Source organism: Spermophilus citellus (assembly GCF_964194105.1).
Source record: "Spermophilus citellus genome assembly, chromosome: 7".
Lineage (NCBI taxonomy): Eukaryota > Metazoa > Chordata > Mammalia > Rodentia > Sciuridae > Spermophilus > Spermophilus citellus.
Genome location: NC_138188.1, coordinates 98,474,246 through 98,489,432, shown reverse-complemented (window position 1 = coordinate 98,489,432; position 15,187 = coordinate 98,474,246). Strand labels below are relative to the sequence as shown.

Sequence of the window (15,187 nt, the reverse complement as noted above, 5' to 3'; positions counted from 1 at the left end):
GTAATATGAGCAGTTGCTGTGGACACAGTGAGGATAAGGTGACTACTCCATGGGGGCGTCAGGAGAAGTGACACAGAGGCTGTTCCTTCACATTAGGGAAGTTGGGCTCTCCTGCCACTGCCTATTTGTGCATAAGAGCATGACTCATAGTGTTAGAAAACCTACTGGGAAGGTGCTCAGGGAGATCATCTATCCAACTCTCCCATCTACAGATGAAGAGCCCAAGCCATGGGGGTGATGGGAATCCAGTGATACTCAAGTCATAGAAGAATCATGACTAGAACCCAAGCTTCTTCCTGTGTTCCAGTCTCTACAAAATGGTTGGTCAGAATATCCTGTCATCACTATCTTAGATCCTTGACTCCACTAAACAATACTATGAATCTTCTATTATTCCACTAGGAAATTTGGAAACTATATTAGCACCATAAATCATGAAAAAGACAAGCCACAGACTAGGACATGTTATTCTTCCCTTCTTCCCTCCCTCTTTCCTGCTTGCCCCCATCTTCCTATTAAAGATTGAACCCAGGGGCACTTTTATCACAGAGCTACATCCCCAGCCTTTTTAATCTTTTATTTTGAGATAGGGTCTTCCTAAATTGCTGAGGCTGGCCTTGACCTTGAGATCCTCCTGCTTTAGCCTCCTCAGCTGGGATTACAGGTGTGTGCCCAGTTTATTTATACATTTATAATAGTCAGAATACCAGTAGCTTAAACATATAAACATACAAAGAACTCTTCAAACTCATCAGATAAAAACACAACCACCAATGGAAAATGGGTTAAAGATATAATAGCAACTGAAGGAGACAAAACTGACCAAAGAACATGTAAAAGGACATTCACTACTGTATACTCATCAGACAGGTAAAACCTCAAAAGTGTGATGCTACCATATTTTCAAAGATGTAAAGTAAAAAAGGACTTTTGCATATTGCAAACCAAAATGCAATTTGGTACAACCATTCAGATGGAAGATGAAGATGAATTTTCATTACATTTTAGCATTTACACTCCTAAGTTTATACACACAAAAAAATTCCTACATGTGTACAAAGAATCATGAACAAAAAAATTTCACTGCCAGCATTATTTGCAATAATAAGACTTGAAACACCTAAATGACACAAAAATAAACTACACAACATACGTATGAATGAATAAATTGTATAAATTTAATAAATTAAATGCTATACAGTGGTTAAAAGTTAATGGACTGGGTAGATCCATGGATAAATCTCTAGAGGATAAATTGAGTGTATTTCAGGTTTCTGGAGGATACATACTGCATGGTCCCATTTATGTAAACTTCGGAAGTAAAACAATACTATATTTTTACATATTCATCTTTAGTAAAATATACATAATGAAAATAATAAGTGCTAAATGTAAGACTGTAGACTTCAAGAACTCTGGAGGATCTGAGACTTTACCCTATTTGATAAAATTTCATCAATACTGGGAGAAGATAAAAGTCTCCTGGCTTGAAGACAAAGAACTTTATCACTACTGTCATGACAAGCAGTATTAGCATCACTTCTGCTTGCCCAGAACTGTAAAGGTGTAAATGGGGGCAAATACATGCAGTGAGTTGCACAACAGGAGAGGAACCCCGAGATTTTAGGGAATCAAAATCTTTTATAATGGGCAGTAAGCCTATCTGCTATTTGCTCCAGATGGAGACACTATCCTTGTTTTCAGTCAACACTTTTTTGTAAGATGTGCAAAAATCAAGAGGGCTGTGAAGGATTATCTCCTAAAACTGGTTACTTTGGGAGATGAGGGAAAAGGATCAGGGTGAGGGTAAACAGATAACTATAATTGTTCTTTTCCTAAGATGGGTAATACGTCTTTTACATTATTTGCTATGCTTATTACTTACCTAAAAAGTTTCATAATAATGATTTTTAAAAAGCCATGATATGTTTGCCTTTGCATTTACTTACTGATGAGCAATAACTCTCATTTCCTAAGGCTTCTTCTTGCTTAAGGATGTGGCAAACAGGCAGTCAAGCAAAACTTTACTTGAGCTATTGCTTGTCAATTCCTACATTAAGGAGAACTGAAGCTAAAACTAACCAATCAGAAGCCACAGACTAATTTATATTACCTAGCAATATAACCAACTTACAACCCAACAGGATATCCCAAATATAGTAATTATAAAACTATAACCAATCAAATATTTTCTTTGCTTCATCTCTGTATTTACCTTTCAAAATGTTCTTTTTTTTTTTTGTTCCTTTGGCTAAGTACCCAAACCATATCTAGTTTAGAGCTGCATGACTGATGAATTGTCATTTGTTCAAATAAACTCTTTAAAAATGTTATTGTGTGTCAGTTTACCTTTCAATACTGTGATACTTTTTTTTCCTAGTGTAGGTAATTTTACTAGTAAGTAATTTCAAATTTTTGAGGGATATATATATATATAATATATATTATTCTAGACATAGAAATAAAACAACCAGAATAATTTTATGAACCAGTTGTCATCAAGACAATCAAATACAAGGGAAATTTTTTTAAAATGAAAGCTATTTTTGTATGTAATAGATATCAACACAAAATACTCAATAAACTTCTCTGAAGCCAAAATTCAGTTCAACAGTTGAATTATCAAGAACTCAGAATGACCCTGGCCTAGGCCCAAAGGTGCTTTATAAGGAAACTTTTTTCTTCCCCATATTTTTTATTGGTGTATTATAATTATACACAATGATGGGATTTGCTGTTACAATCAATATATGCACAAAATATAACAATATAGTTTGGCCAATATCACTGTCCATAGTTTGGCTATTGGGAACTATGCTGCTATAAGCCTATGTGTGTATGCATCACTCACTATAGTATGATGACTTCAATTCTTTAGGGTAAATACTGAGGTGTGGTATCACTGGGGAGTGGTTATCACTACTTCTTTTGAGAATTGTCTGTTTAATTCCTTTGCCCATTTGTTAATTGGGTTATTTTATTTGGGGGTGCTGTTTTTTGAGTTCTTTTTATATTCTTGATATTAATACTCTATCAGGAGAGTAACTAAAAAAGATTTTTTCCCATTTTGTAAGTTTTCTCTTCACATACCTAATTGTTTCCTTTGCTGGACAGAAGCTTTTCCATTTGATGTGATTCCATTTGTTAACTCTTGGCCTTATTTCCTGAGCTTTAGGGGTCCTATTGAGAAAGCCATTGCCCATGTCTATATGCTGGAATGTTTGGACCCCGTGTTTTTTTCTAGGAGTTGCGTAGGTTCTGGTCTAATACCTGGGTCTTTGATCATTTTTGAGTTGCTTTTTGTGCAGGGTGAGAGACAAGGGTCTATCAATTTTCATTTTTCCCAGCAGCATTTCTTTAAAAGGTTGTCTTTTCTCCAATGTATGTTTTTGGCAACTTTGTCAAGGATCAGATGACTGTAGATGAGTGGGTTTTTCTCTCAATCTTCTATTCCATATCATTGATATAAGTGTCCACTTTTATGCCAATACCATGCGGTTTTTTGTTATTATAGCTCTCTGGTATAATTTGAAGTCAGATATTGTAATGCCTCCAGTGTTACTTTTCTGGCTTAGAATTGCTTTGGCTATTCTGATTCTTTTATTCTTTCAGATGAATTTTAGGCCTTTTTTTTCTAGTTCTGTGAAGAATGTCATTGATATTTTGACACTGAATATGTACATTGCTTTTGGTAGTATGGCTATTTTAACAATATTAATTCTGCTTATTCATGAGCATGGGAGGTCCTTCCATATCTTTGCGTCTTCTTTAATTTTTTTCTTCAATGTTCTACAGTTATCATTGTAGCCTTCTTTCACCTAATTGGTTAGATTTAGTCCTAGGTATTTTTTTTAGACTATTGTGAATAAAGTTGTTTTCCTGATTTCTTTCTCAGCAGGTTCACTATTGGTATTTAGGAAAGCTTTTGATTTTTATATGCTGACTTTGTAATCTGCTACTTTGCAAAATTTGTTTTGTAAGCTTGCATGTCGCCGTTGAGGGCAGGACTGGTAGGAGCACTCACATGTAACTGGTATAAAAAAACACCTGCTGGTCAGCAAAACAGCTGCTCAGTCCTGGATCCCTTTCTCATTGGAGGCCAGGGCATCCTATAAATGAAACATTTCATCCCAAGATTTTCCTAACTATACTACATTAAGCTTAGCAGCTTCAATCAAAAGTTATACTTTTTTTAAAAAAATTATAAACATGAAAACAATTCCTGACATTATTGATGTGACTGTTTAAATTCTCTCAGTCCGATTCAGCCTCAGAAAATTTTCTGTATACTTATACCACAATGAAGAAAGATATATAGATGTGGTTTCTATTTCTGGCAGTAATATCTACAAACTTGGTAGCCTTTGATGTTAAATTCTCTGGATCTCAGTTTCCTCAATTATAGAGTTAGAATGATGACACCCAGACTATTCACTTCTCTGGGCAGCATGCATTGTCAACCAAATGGCAGGTGATGTGGAATGGTGTTGTGACCTGTAAAACATCAGGCAGAAATGTCCCAACTGTGCTTTGGGTTGGGATAACACTTTTCCACTCCTATCCATTCATCAATCAATTAGTAACTGACTGCCTGTTGCCCTGGTATGGAGACAATCTTATAAGCCAAATCATCCCTGACACGGGAGAAGCTATAGGTCCATATCCCATAGGGTATTAATTTCCTTTCACAGCCTGGCTTCTAGAAACAGTTCATTCATCTCATTGAAAAGAGCAGTTTATCCCTTGGGAACTATTTGCTTCCTATGCTTTCAGATTCTCAACATTTTGTATTCAGTGCATTTCTCTATGAAGAGTGCTTTATAGACCCCATCACACCAATTTCATTATGCCAACAATGATCTCAACATGAATACACTTATATAAGCCTTTACATTTTAGTTTATGATCTAAATTTTATATTAAAAATTTCAATTCCGGGGCTGAGGTTGCAGCTCAGGGGTGGAGCACTTGCCTCACATGTGTGAGACACTGGGTTTGATCCTCAGCACTACATAAAAATAAATAAATAAAATAAAAGTATTGTGTCCATCTACAACTACAAATATATTTTAAAAATTTCAATTTCACTAAAAACATGGGTAACCATTGAAGAGATGTATAATCATTGGTGGGCCAGGGATGCAGAACAATACACAGCCAGACTCTGGTTATTTTAAGATAAACTGTGTTTGTTCAATAAATATATGACTCCTTACCCTGTGTCTAGCATTACACTCAACACAGAGATATGTCAGTCATCACCGTGAACTCCTTTCCTCATGGAGATCAGAGGTTTGCATGCTGGATAGCAATTAACCCGTTTTATCACCATTTAAGCTTCTGCAAGAGTGCATAAAATATAGATATTTGGGAGAATATTTTCCCTAAAAGATGAGTAGAAAAAGACCAGAAAAATGGGTTGGTGGGTTGGGGCAGAGCAAGAAAAGTTTACAAATAAAAGGAAAAGTGTAGAAACATAAGAAAAGGGGAAATGAGAGAGAAGGTGAGAAACATGTTTAAAGAATTGAAGGAAAATCAATTTTCCTGAAGCATGGAGGACCATCATTTTCCTGAAGAGTGTTATAAACCATGTTAGGGACTTGAGGGCTTTATTCTAAGGGCATCAGAAAGCTTTTGGAAGGTTTTAAGTGCTGCCACTGTTTCCACAGTCATCCCTGGACATCCAATGTTGCTTCAATTGCTGCTGAATAACTTCTTCCTTGCATCATTGGCTCCCAAATCAAAATCTGAGGAAATCTGTTCTTATTGGCAGCACCTAGGCTATATGCCTATGCCTGAGTTGGACGGGTGTGGGGTTGTGAAAGCAGGAGGGAAGATGAGAAAGCAAGTGCCTGGTGTTCAACTGTGACATGGAAGGGGAACCACCTCCAGTTGAGACCCATGAAATGGGGAATTCCTCCAAACACATGGGAATGGGGTTCACATGCTGGACAGTCAAAACATGTCTTAGTTCTAAATGCAGTGTCAAGACTTGTCTTCTAAAACAATTATTCCATGAAGCACACTCTAGGCAATATTGTCCTAGATATTTTTCACAGGAGCTGATGTCAATACAGGTATGTCCAGAAGACTCTAACCTAACTGTGAGCTGCCTGTGCCTCATGCTTCAACACCTACCTGTCTTCTGTCTCAACAGGGTTTCTCTCCATTTTTGCATTGGTTTCTCAATTCCACTGGCTTATCTCTGAGCATTTCCAGGCTCAGTTCCTGGGACACAGCCAGCAACCTGTACTAGTTCACCATTCTTTTGGGTATCTGAGACTGTTCATTTGTATTGATTCCTTTTCTCCTCTTTAAATTTCCTGCCTCCTTCTATCTCTTGCTCAGTCTTTTCCTATAAGGAGACTTCCAAAAAATAATTATTTTATGGTTGAGCCAAACCCAAGGATCCACTCCCCAGTTTTTATTTATATGCTGTCTGATTGCACAGCAGACAAGCTCCTCCTAGAGCTATTTTGAAGCCTACTTAATTAATGCTCTGAAGATGGAGAAGCATCAGAAAATTTTTGTGATGATTGTAAATTATCTGTGCTTATTAGCTATTTATTTCTGTATAAAATTTGTTGCCCAACTGGTGCCATTTATAACTGTAAATAAGTGTTTATAGGATATAAGTGCTATCTAAAGGAACTGCTTTCTAAACAAGACAAAATTGATCATCTACAAACATGTTCCTTTTCAAAGTCTTCAAAGACAACTTCTCTAGATAAGCAGAAGGGGCCTTAGGGGAGAATAAACCATGTCTAACTGTGGAGTGACAATATGGCAGAGGTGAAATATCCTCTTTGAATTCTTTTCTGAAGAATTCAGGTGAGATGCTCCTCTTTAAATGGGAATAGATAGAAGGCAGTGTGTGCATATCAGTGTTCTTCCTGCCAATGTCTGGGTCTACATTAGCTATTCTCCAACAAATGCACTAGCTTCAGTGCACCCCATGAGGGCTTTTCTTTTCTTTTCTTTCTTTCTTTTCTTTTTTTTTTTATACCAGGGATTGAACTCAGGGGCACTCAATCACTGAGCCACATCCCCAGCCCTATTTTGTATTTTATTTAGAAACAGGACCTCACTGAGTTGCTTAGTGCCTTGCTTTTGCTGAGGCTGACTTTGAACTCCATCCTCCTGCCTCAGCCTCCCAAGCTGCTGGGATTACAGGTGTGCGCCATCGGGCCTGGCCCATGAGAGCTTTTAGAAGGGTTTGTTTGTAGGCTGTACAGCATCCAAAACTGTTGCATGTTTTGGAGGAAAATCCCCTATTCCATCCCACTGTATGAACTTTATGGGGGATGGACAAGGCAGCCTCTAGATCTCAAAGGCTCAGATGCAGGACCTATACATCCACTTGGCACTTTCAGTTGAGAGGAAATGACACAAAGATGAAGGGAAGTTTAGATTTCACTGGTGATGGAGACATCAATGGGGCACAGGTGGAGGCTATATGCAATGGTAGTAGAGGCAGTGATGGCAGAGTGGGCGCCATGACCGAGTCATTCCTGCTGCATAACTATGGCTGTGGTTTCCTATGGCTTAGTCTCTTGGTCCCAAATGTTGTCTCAGGCTGGTAACTCACGTTTCTCTACTTATGTTAGCAGGTTGACTTCTGTTGTTTTTAGACAAGAACCTTGCCTGACTCTATGTCCTCTTCCCTTCCCTGTCCATTTCTCTTATACCTAATAGTCATTTGGGGGCTTCACTATTCATAATTTTCCCCAATCCCTCTGCACACCAAAACTTCACCACTTTTTGTCTCTCCTTATCCTTCTGTTTTAAAGATAATCATTGTCTCTCTTTCCTGGAAACATATAATTCTTCCTGGTGAGAGTGGTATGGAAAGGGAGGAAGACAAATACAGGAATCTTTTAGGAGATAAGTGGAAGAAATAAAACTGTGGGCATTCCCGTTTTGGGCTCACAACCTATGCTTCCAGTTAGGAAGTTAATTATAATAGCTGTGAGTCACTCTGTCCACAACAGGGCAGTTAATCTCGAAGGACAGAAACAGTCAGTTAGTCCTGTTTATTGTGGCTTATCTTCATGGCTGCTTAGTGAGGATCCAGAAATACCAGTTCTAAAGAATAACACTGCCCTGAAGTAACAGGTTAGTTGCATGGGCCTCCAAGCTGCCCTGTATCTTGATGAAAACAAAAACCCTAAAGGGATGAAGACAGGCCCTCTGGGATCCAGAGGGGTCACTGTAAGCTCATGTTTGGTGGTGGCTGTGGTTCTTTGAAATACTTAAGAAAATCTGCCAACTTCATAGCTTGACTTAGTTTCTGCCCTGCTTGCCTGAGATACACAGACCAAAGAATGCATGGATAATTCATGGGGGAAAAACAATGATAAAAATCTTGTTTCACTTTTCAGTAATTGTAAGGAAGGTAAACATGAGTCTTAAACTGCATAGCCAAAAGGTGTGGCTGTGAGAATGACACTATAGTATTTTAAGATTATTGTTGTTGATAATCATTACAGGTATATATGCTCTTGTGGGAAGGAGAGTGATTTAATAGAAATATCCTGAGAAAATATCTTCTGGAATTTAAGATACATTCTTAGATTTGCTTTAAACTAGATTTTTGATTTTTGAATAAGTAATTTATTTCACTGGCTTTGAGTTTTCCTCCTGTTAAGTGAGAAGAGATTGACTTAATAGATTCTTTAATCCTAAGTTTAAAACACAATTAACCCTTTCTTTTGGTTTCAAAGAATATTTTATATAAGTTTCTTTTAGTGATAGAAAAAAGAATAGAAAGTCTCAAAGGAAGTCTCAAAAAAATTTCATTTCTGTAGCTAAGCAGACTTGAAAAAGACAACCATTTTGACTTGAGCAAAGAAAAGAGTGGCACATGAAGTCAACTCAAATATTGACTGTCTGCCCCAATAACATTTCCTTTTCATCCTCCACTGTTGGTACTGTTCAAACTCCCTAGCAAAATCTTGGTCATCAGGAGACCAGTTTCTAGTAACTGAGTTATTCATCATGGCTCTGAACCAGGAGTAAGAAACAAAACTTACCTCCTGGAACAAATAAGACATTTATCTTTGCAGTTAGCAAAGCCTCAAGCAAGTAGAGGAGATCATGTCCAGAGAAGCAAGGGAAACTTGATGGACTGTCCACGTTCATAAGATATTGGAAAGTTTAAAAAAAAATTAGAGATTCATAGAAACATAAGATGCAGAGCAAAAAGGAGAGACAAGAGGCATTAGAGGTGGTGGCAGCAGAAGGAAAGGTGGGGAATGATAATAAGAACACTAAGTACCAGGTGTGGAGTTGCTTTGTTCCAAAGCAGGCAGTAAATGCAAACATACTAAGAATATAGGGAGGGTTTTTCAACAAATGGTGCTGAACAAATGGACAGTATATGCAAAATAATAATAATAATGGCCTAAATAGAAACCTTAACCTTGAGATCTGTTAAATAAATTTGAGTTTGACTCTTAAAAAAAAAAGAAAACTTTTGCCTTTCACAAAAAGGAACCTCAAATGGATAATATACCTAAACACAAAATATGAAACTATAAAACTCCCAAATTTCTGGATATAAAACCATTGGTTGATATTAATAAAGCCAAAGATTGTTCTCTGGGCACAGAAATGCATAATACATGTCATTAAAAGACAAATGCTCAGTTTAATAAACATAAGAGACATTTCCAGGGAAACATTTCAAATTCTATGACAAACATTCAGTTCTGTTATTTAAAGCCTCAGAAGAGATAACCTGTTGTGCAGTGGTTAGATTTTTATTTAAGGGCTTCTTATTACCATCTACCTCACACAGAAACATCTGGTCATTGCCTTGCCAGTCTCTACAAGGATATTCTCATTTCCCGGTACACTTCAGTTTGTGCCCTCTGTCCCAAACAGATCCCTGGTGACTTTCCAATAAGGTGATTTCCTTGTAGTATGAATGAGCCCTGTGGTTACAGAACACCCTGTTTGCACAGTGTAACCCTATTCCTCTTAAAGAAAGTCTCCAGAAACTTCCTTTCCAGAGAGATGAAATGAACCTGATCTTGCCTAACCTGCACCTTCAGTCATTATCTCCATTATTTTTCTTCACACTAGTCACTCTACTGTTTCAGGTTTTTTTTCCCCCAAAATGGCAACTTCATATTTATATGACTCTATGGCTGGGAGGCATACAAGACTCTTCCTGGTGCTGAGTCCAGCTAACTTAGCATGACACAGCTGGGTAAACCCATCCTCTAGGACGGCATTTGGTATTGAAAATGCAGTGGCTGATGGAAAGTATTAGGAGCAAGGCACCCACAACTCCTTTCTTTCTTCACCAAAGCCTAAATTTATATTAGACATTCTCCTGAAAGGCAAAAGGAAAACAACAATGGCTTGAAGAGGAAGGGGTGAAAGATTAAAACTCAAATTTTTTTTCTAAACCACAATTTTTGTTGATTGAAGAAAGGTGATGGGAAATAACCTTGCAGGGAAAGGGACCCTGACCAACCGAGACATTGGTCAGGTTAGTGGAAAACCAGTCTAGCCTAAGTTTCTGCTCTGGAGATTACAGATCTTTATTTAGCAGAGCTCCTTAGTGAGTTTGAAGTTGACAGTGGAGGGGAAAAAAAAGTTCAACATGAGAGAGTAATGAAAATTTAGAGTGTGGAGGCCAGCATTTGGAAAATGTTGGTAGTTCAGGGCCTGAAAGAAAGAGCTACCATCTTGAAATCTGTTGCCTAAGTTTCTTTCTTTTTTTTTTTTTTTCTTTTTTATTTTTTTTGGTGGTGGTGCTGGGGATTGAACCCAGGACCTTGTGCATGCAAGACAAACACTCTACCAACTGAGCTATATCCCCAATGTCTCACCTACCCTGTGCTGTGGTGCAATTCCCTTGTGTTATTTCAAACCTTCAGTAAAATTCTGCTACACCCCACCACCTATGTTCATGACATTGTTCTTCAACTTGGGGCAAAGCAGATCAAGAAGAGAGGAGGCCATCAGTAGAAAATGAGTAATGGTTTGGACAGACAGATCTGGAAATGGTCATCTCTGGCAAAATCAACAGGAACATGGCTGGAGAGAAGAGGGTAATTTCCTCTGGTAAGTAGATTGGGGGTTCCACTCTTTCATTTACATATTGAAAATACGTCTCAGAAAACTGTAAGGTTTGACATCTGTTTTATATTAGTGCATACCGACATTAAAATAATTGAAATGATTCTCAAGTTCGTATTTCTCAAACTAGTAGTAACATTTTAGTGAAAATTCAAAGGACTGTGAGGTTGACAACTTTTAAAAAAACATTGTTTCATAAAATAAAGGTACTATCTTTTTTTTTTTTAAATGGTGTCTTATTATATTGCTGGTTGGCTTTGAAACCAAAATCCTCCTGTCTCAGGCTCCCAAGTAGCTGGAATTACAGAAATTGGTTTCAATAAAAGACATTTAAACACACATACAGGCAACATATAAAGGACACAATAGAATATTTTAAAATTTTTTGTTCCTCTTAAAAGTAAAATTTATTTTTGTTTTTATCTGAAATGATCTCACATATTCGAACCTATTAAATTGAAAGCAATGCATACTTTAACTTCAGCTTAAAGGTGTTTTAGTCTTTTATTCACTTACTTGTTCATTTTTTTTAAAAAAAATTATAAATCTATATGTGCCAGGCACTGCACTAGGTACTAAGATACAGTAATGAACATGATTGTGTCTTTGCCTTCAATAACTCAAGGTTTAGTAGGAAAATCAAGTAGGTGACCTCAACTGCATACACAGCAACTTGTGCTGTAGTAGAGAAATTTACACAGAACTAAGGAGGGAAAATCAAAATCAGCATTTAAAATGCAGTCAATTTGGGCTAGGGTTGTGGCTCAGTGGCAGAGCACTTGCCTTGCATGCGTGAGATACTGGGTTTGATCCTCGGCACCACATAAAAATTAATAAATAAAATAAAGGTATTGTGTCCATCTACAACTAAAAGAATATTTTTTTTTAAAAAGCAGTTAGTTTATCTCAAAGCAGCACTGCAAGAAACATCAAAGTCTGATGCTAGGATTTACTTTGCATGTGTAAGCTGTTTCCTTACCAATGACTGAGGGAGAAGTTGATACTGTACCCCTGAGATCATGGGGTTTTTCAGACTTATCCATTCCATGGGAATCACAGGGCTGGGAACATACCTCATGGGTAATATATCAATCAGCTTGTAGGGGACCTCATGCTAGATAGGAAGAAGTTGAGTGGGTTTGGGAAATAAAAACTGCCCCCTCCCACTTGTCTGCAATGTAAGTTACTGCACATAGTCCCTCTGTCCATTACAGGACATACAACCTGAAGGTGACAGGAAGGTGGAGCAGGGTAAGGGCTGTGCCGCCATGGACATAGTGCCACAGGATTGTCTGGCAGACTCAAGATGGGAAACTTAGGTCACTTCATCAGTACACAGAATTGGAAGATATCTGGGAGTAGCAAAAGGCACATTTGTCCCCCTCCCCGGCCCCACCACAATATAAGCCCTTTCTAGTTAAAGCAAGGAGGTTTTCCAGTTGTGAGCCTGAATGAGAATAACAATCAGAGAAGGAGAAATATGGTGGTATCCCAATCATCTGGTTCTGGAATTTTCCAAAGGAGTTGGGAATGCTGGCACAGTAAGGTACAAATAAACGCATCAATACGGGGAAGAAGATCCAGAGGCAGGTACACTGTAGATTCTTTCTCTCTTGTTCTGTGTTCCAGAAGGTACCATATTGAAGGGACAAACAAGCGAACCACATACATTTTCTTAAAATTATGTAATCAGAGTATATATGTCAAAAGCACAGTTATTGAAACAATCCTCCGCCCTTGTTTCACCTCAACTTTCTCAGAAATAAGTCTAGAACTTTTACACAATTATTCATCCTTACTTAAGATAAAATCCTGGGCAGATCAGGTGATGGCTGCAGTTCCAATGTCTTTGACCAGGTCTTCTCTCTTCTCTGAAGCACATACTGTGACAATGGTACCGAAAGGCAGGAAATGACTATTGAACACACGGAGGTTCTGCAGCTTTCGTCCATTCTCACACGATTTCCATTTTAGAATCTTAACAGCTCTCCCTCCCCGTGCGCAATGAAATAGAAGGGTCTTGGATCACACAAATGAAAGGAGATTCCTTTCCCGCACGGGTTTGGGAACAGAGGTTCGGTCTTTCCTGCCCTCCCGCAAACCTAGGAATTATGACTTTCCTGGAGAAAGGCCCAGCAGGGAGCAAGGACCCGCAGAAGGTGCAGGGAATTAGCGCCTCTGCAGAGCCCAAATTACCAGTGACCAGGCCGGCGTAGGCGCGAGGTGAAGCGGAGTTGTCTCCGAGGCTGGCTGTGGCAGCTCTGGCAGGGCAGTGATTGCTTTTCGGGAGAAAGGAAATGATGGTTTCCAAGTCCCAAGGCCAATTCTCAGGGGAACCCAAAGTAGCGACCCAGGCGTTGAAACCTGGCAAGTTCTAGGAGTCGAGCGAGGGGAGCAAGTGTCTTACCTGGCCAGGCTGGCTGGTGTAGTTGAAGGAGTAGATGTTCTCGGTGCTGAGGTTCACCACCCCGCTGTAGACGTGATCGAAATCTGCGCCCCTGGCGGGGTCGCTTGGGGCGCCGCGCAGCACTGCGGACTGCGTGGGGGGCTTCGCCGGGCGACCCGCCGCCACAGCCCACAGTAGCCAGGGCAGCGCACAGAGCAGCGCACAGAGCAGCGTGAGCCGCTGGCAGGCGCGCATGGTGGGCGCCGCGCCGGGCAGGGAGCAGAGCCACCCTGGGGAGGGGGCAATCCGGGAGCCCGTCCTTCCAAAGCGGTTTGCAGAGCCGGCGCCGGCTTCAGCGCAGTGAGAGCAATGCCTGGCAAGCCCCGAAGGGCTGATTAAACATTGATGTGCTGCCTGGGGTCTCCAAGGGAGGTCACTGGTGGAGAGTAAGGGGAACGCGTGCTGTGGGGGCGGGGGTCTGCTGCTTTCCCCTCCTGCTTCTAAGTCTCGCCTTCCTCATCGCAGAGAATCTCCCACTTACCCAGACAGAATTTCAACCGATCTCTTCCCCCTCTACCTCAACAAATATAATAACAAAAAAGCTATTGAGCTATTGAATACATTAGTCTGGAAAAATCGACCTGACCAGCCATCCGAGGAGGAAATACGGTCCCTTTCAAATATGCACCCTGGCTGCCGGTGAGCAAATAGAAAGCAAAAGAACCTGTACCCCAAGAGGGTGCACGAGTTCGGTTTTGCAGGTTGCTCTCTGCAGAGAACTCTTGAGGGTGTGAATGATGATTATTCTCTATTCTCCCTTCTCTGAAAGGAGCCCTTCTCGGACACCTGTTTTATTTCCCTGTTACCTCCTATTCTCTCAGGAGAGCCTCACGTCATCACTCTCTCTCTCTCTCTCTCTCTCTCTCTCGCTCCCTATATGTGTCACGTATGTAAATATGAACAGTCATAAAAAAATAGATATGGTAAAGAGGACAATTTCAGCTCTGCCTGAAGTCTGGTCCCAGAATTTGTCAAAGACGACTAGAGTAACTAGATTTATGCAGACGGCATTTCTTCCTAGCGTCTTGCTTGCTTTACCTCTGCAACGACTTCTTGCAGATTCCAGGATAATTCCCAGTATCCTAAATTGCTTTTTAAGAAACAGAAACCACAGCCCATCACAAAAAGGAAATACCCTTCTGGCAAAAATTGGGGCTGTAGATTTAGAGAGCAATAGTACCAGGTAAGGAGTAGAGTAAGAGGATCCATGATAAGTCCTTGGAAAACAGCCAATTTAGGTGTGGGAGAAGACTGACTGTTTTATTTCAGCATTTTGTAAACTAGAAGAAAATAGAATTGTTAACCTGAAGGGACATTAAAATAAATCTACCAAGAAAAAAGATCTTGTTCAAAGATTTAAGATTAGAGATTTAAGTCTTAGTACTCGCCATTCAAATGAAGGAGGATGTTTGTTTTCCTCACTGAATTCCTACAAATTATTAAAGTATCAGGAATAAATGCAGTATCTATACAGTTTTTAAACTGTAATCAGAAAACAATGCTGATGGAAGATTGACTTAGACTACTCCTTATTAGGACAATTTTCACTTTAAAAAAATAAGCTCTTGAAAATGTATACACATGTAGGCAAAAAAAAATCTTCCTTCAGAGAAGTGTCTAGGAGTAAAAATTTTAAATAGAATTTACTAT

General features: G+C 39.3%; 1 protein-coding gene across 5 annotated transcripts in view; it reads right to left on the bottom strand.

The window, feature by feature from the left end:
- SIDT1 (SID1 transmembrane family member 1) overlaps window positions 1-13,732 on the bottom strand; it is a gene marked incomplete at its 5' end in the record, with an annotated part of 89,928 nt that extends 76,196 nt beyond the window's left edge. For all 5 annotated transcript variants that reach the window (XM_081301642.1, XM_081301644.1, XM_081301643.1 and 2 more), the window contains one exon: window positions 13,499-13,732. In XM_081301642.1, the coding sequence (XP_081157768.1) occupies window positions 13,499-13,732 (234 nt within the window). The remainder of the gene's footprint in view (window positions 1-13,498) is intronic.
- Window positions 13,733-15,187: the final 1,455 nt, after the last annotated feature.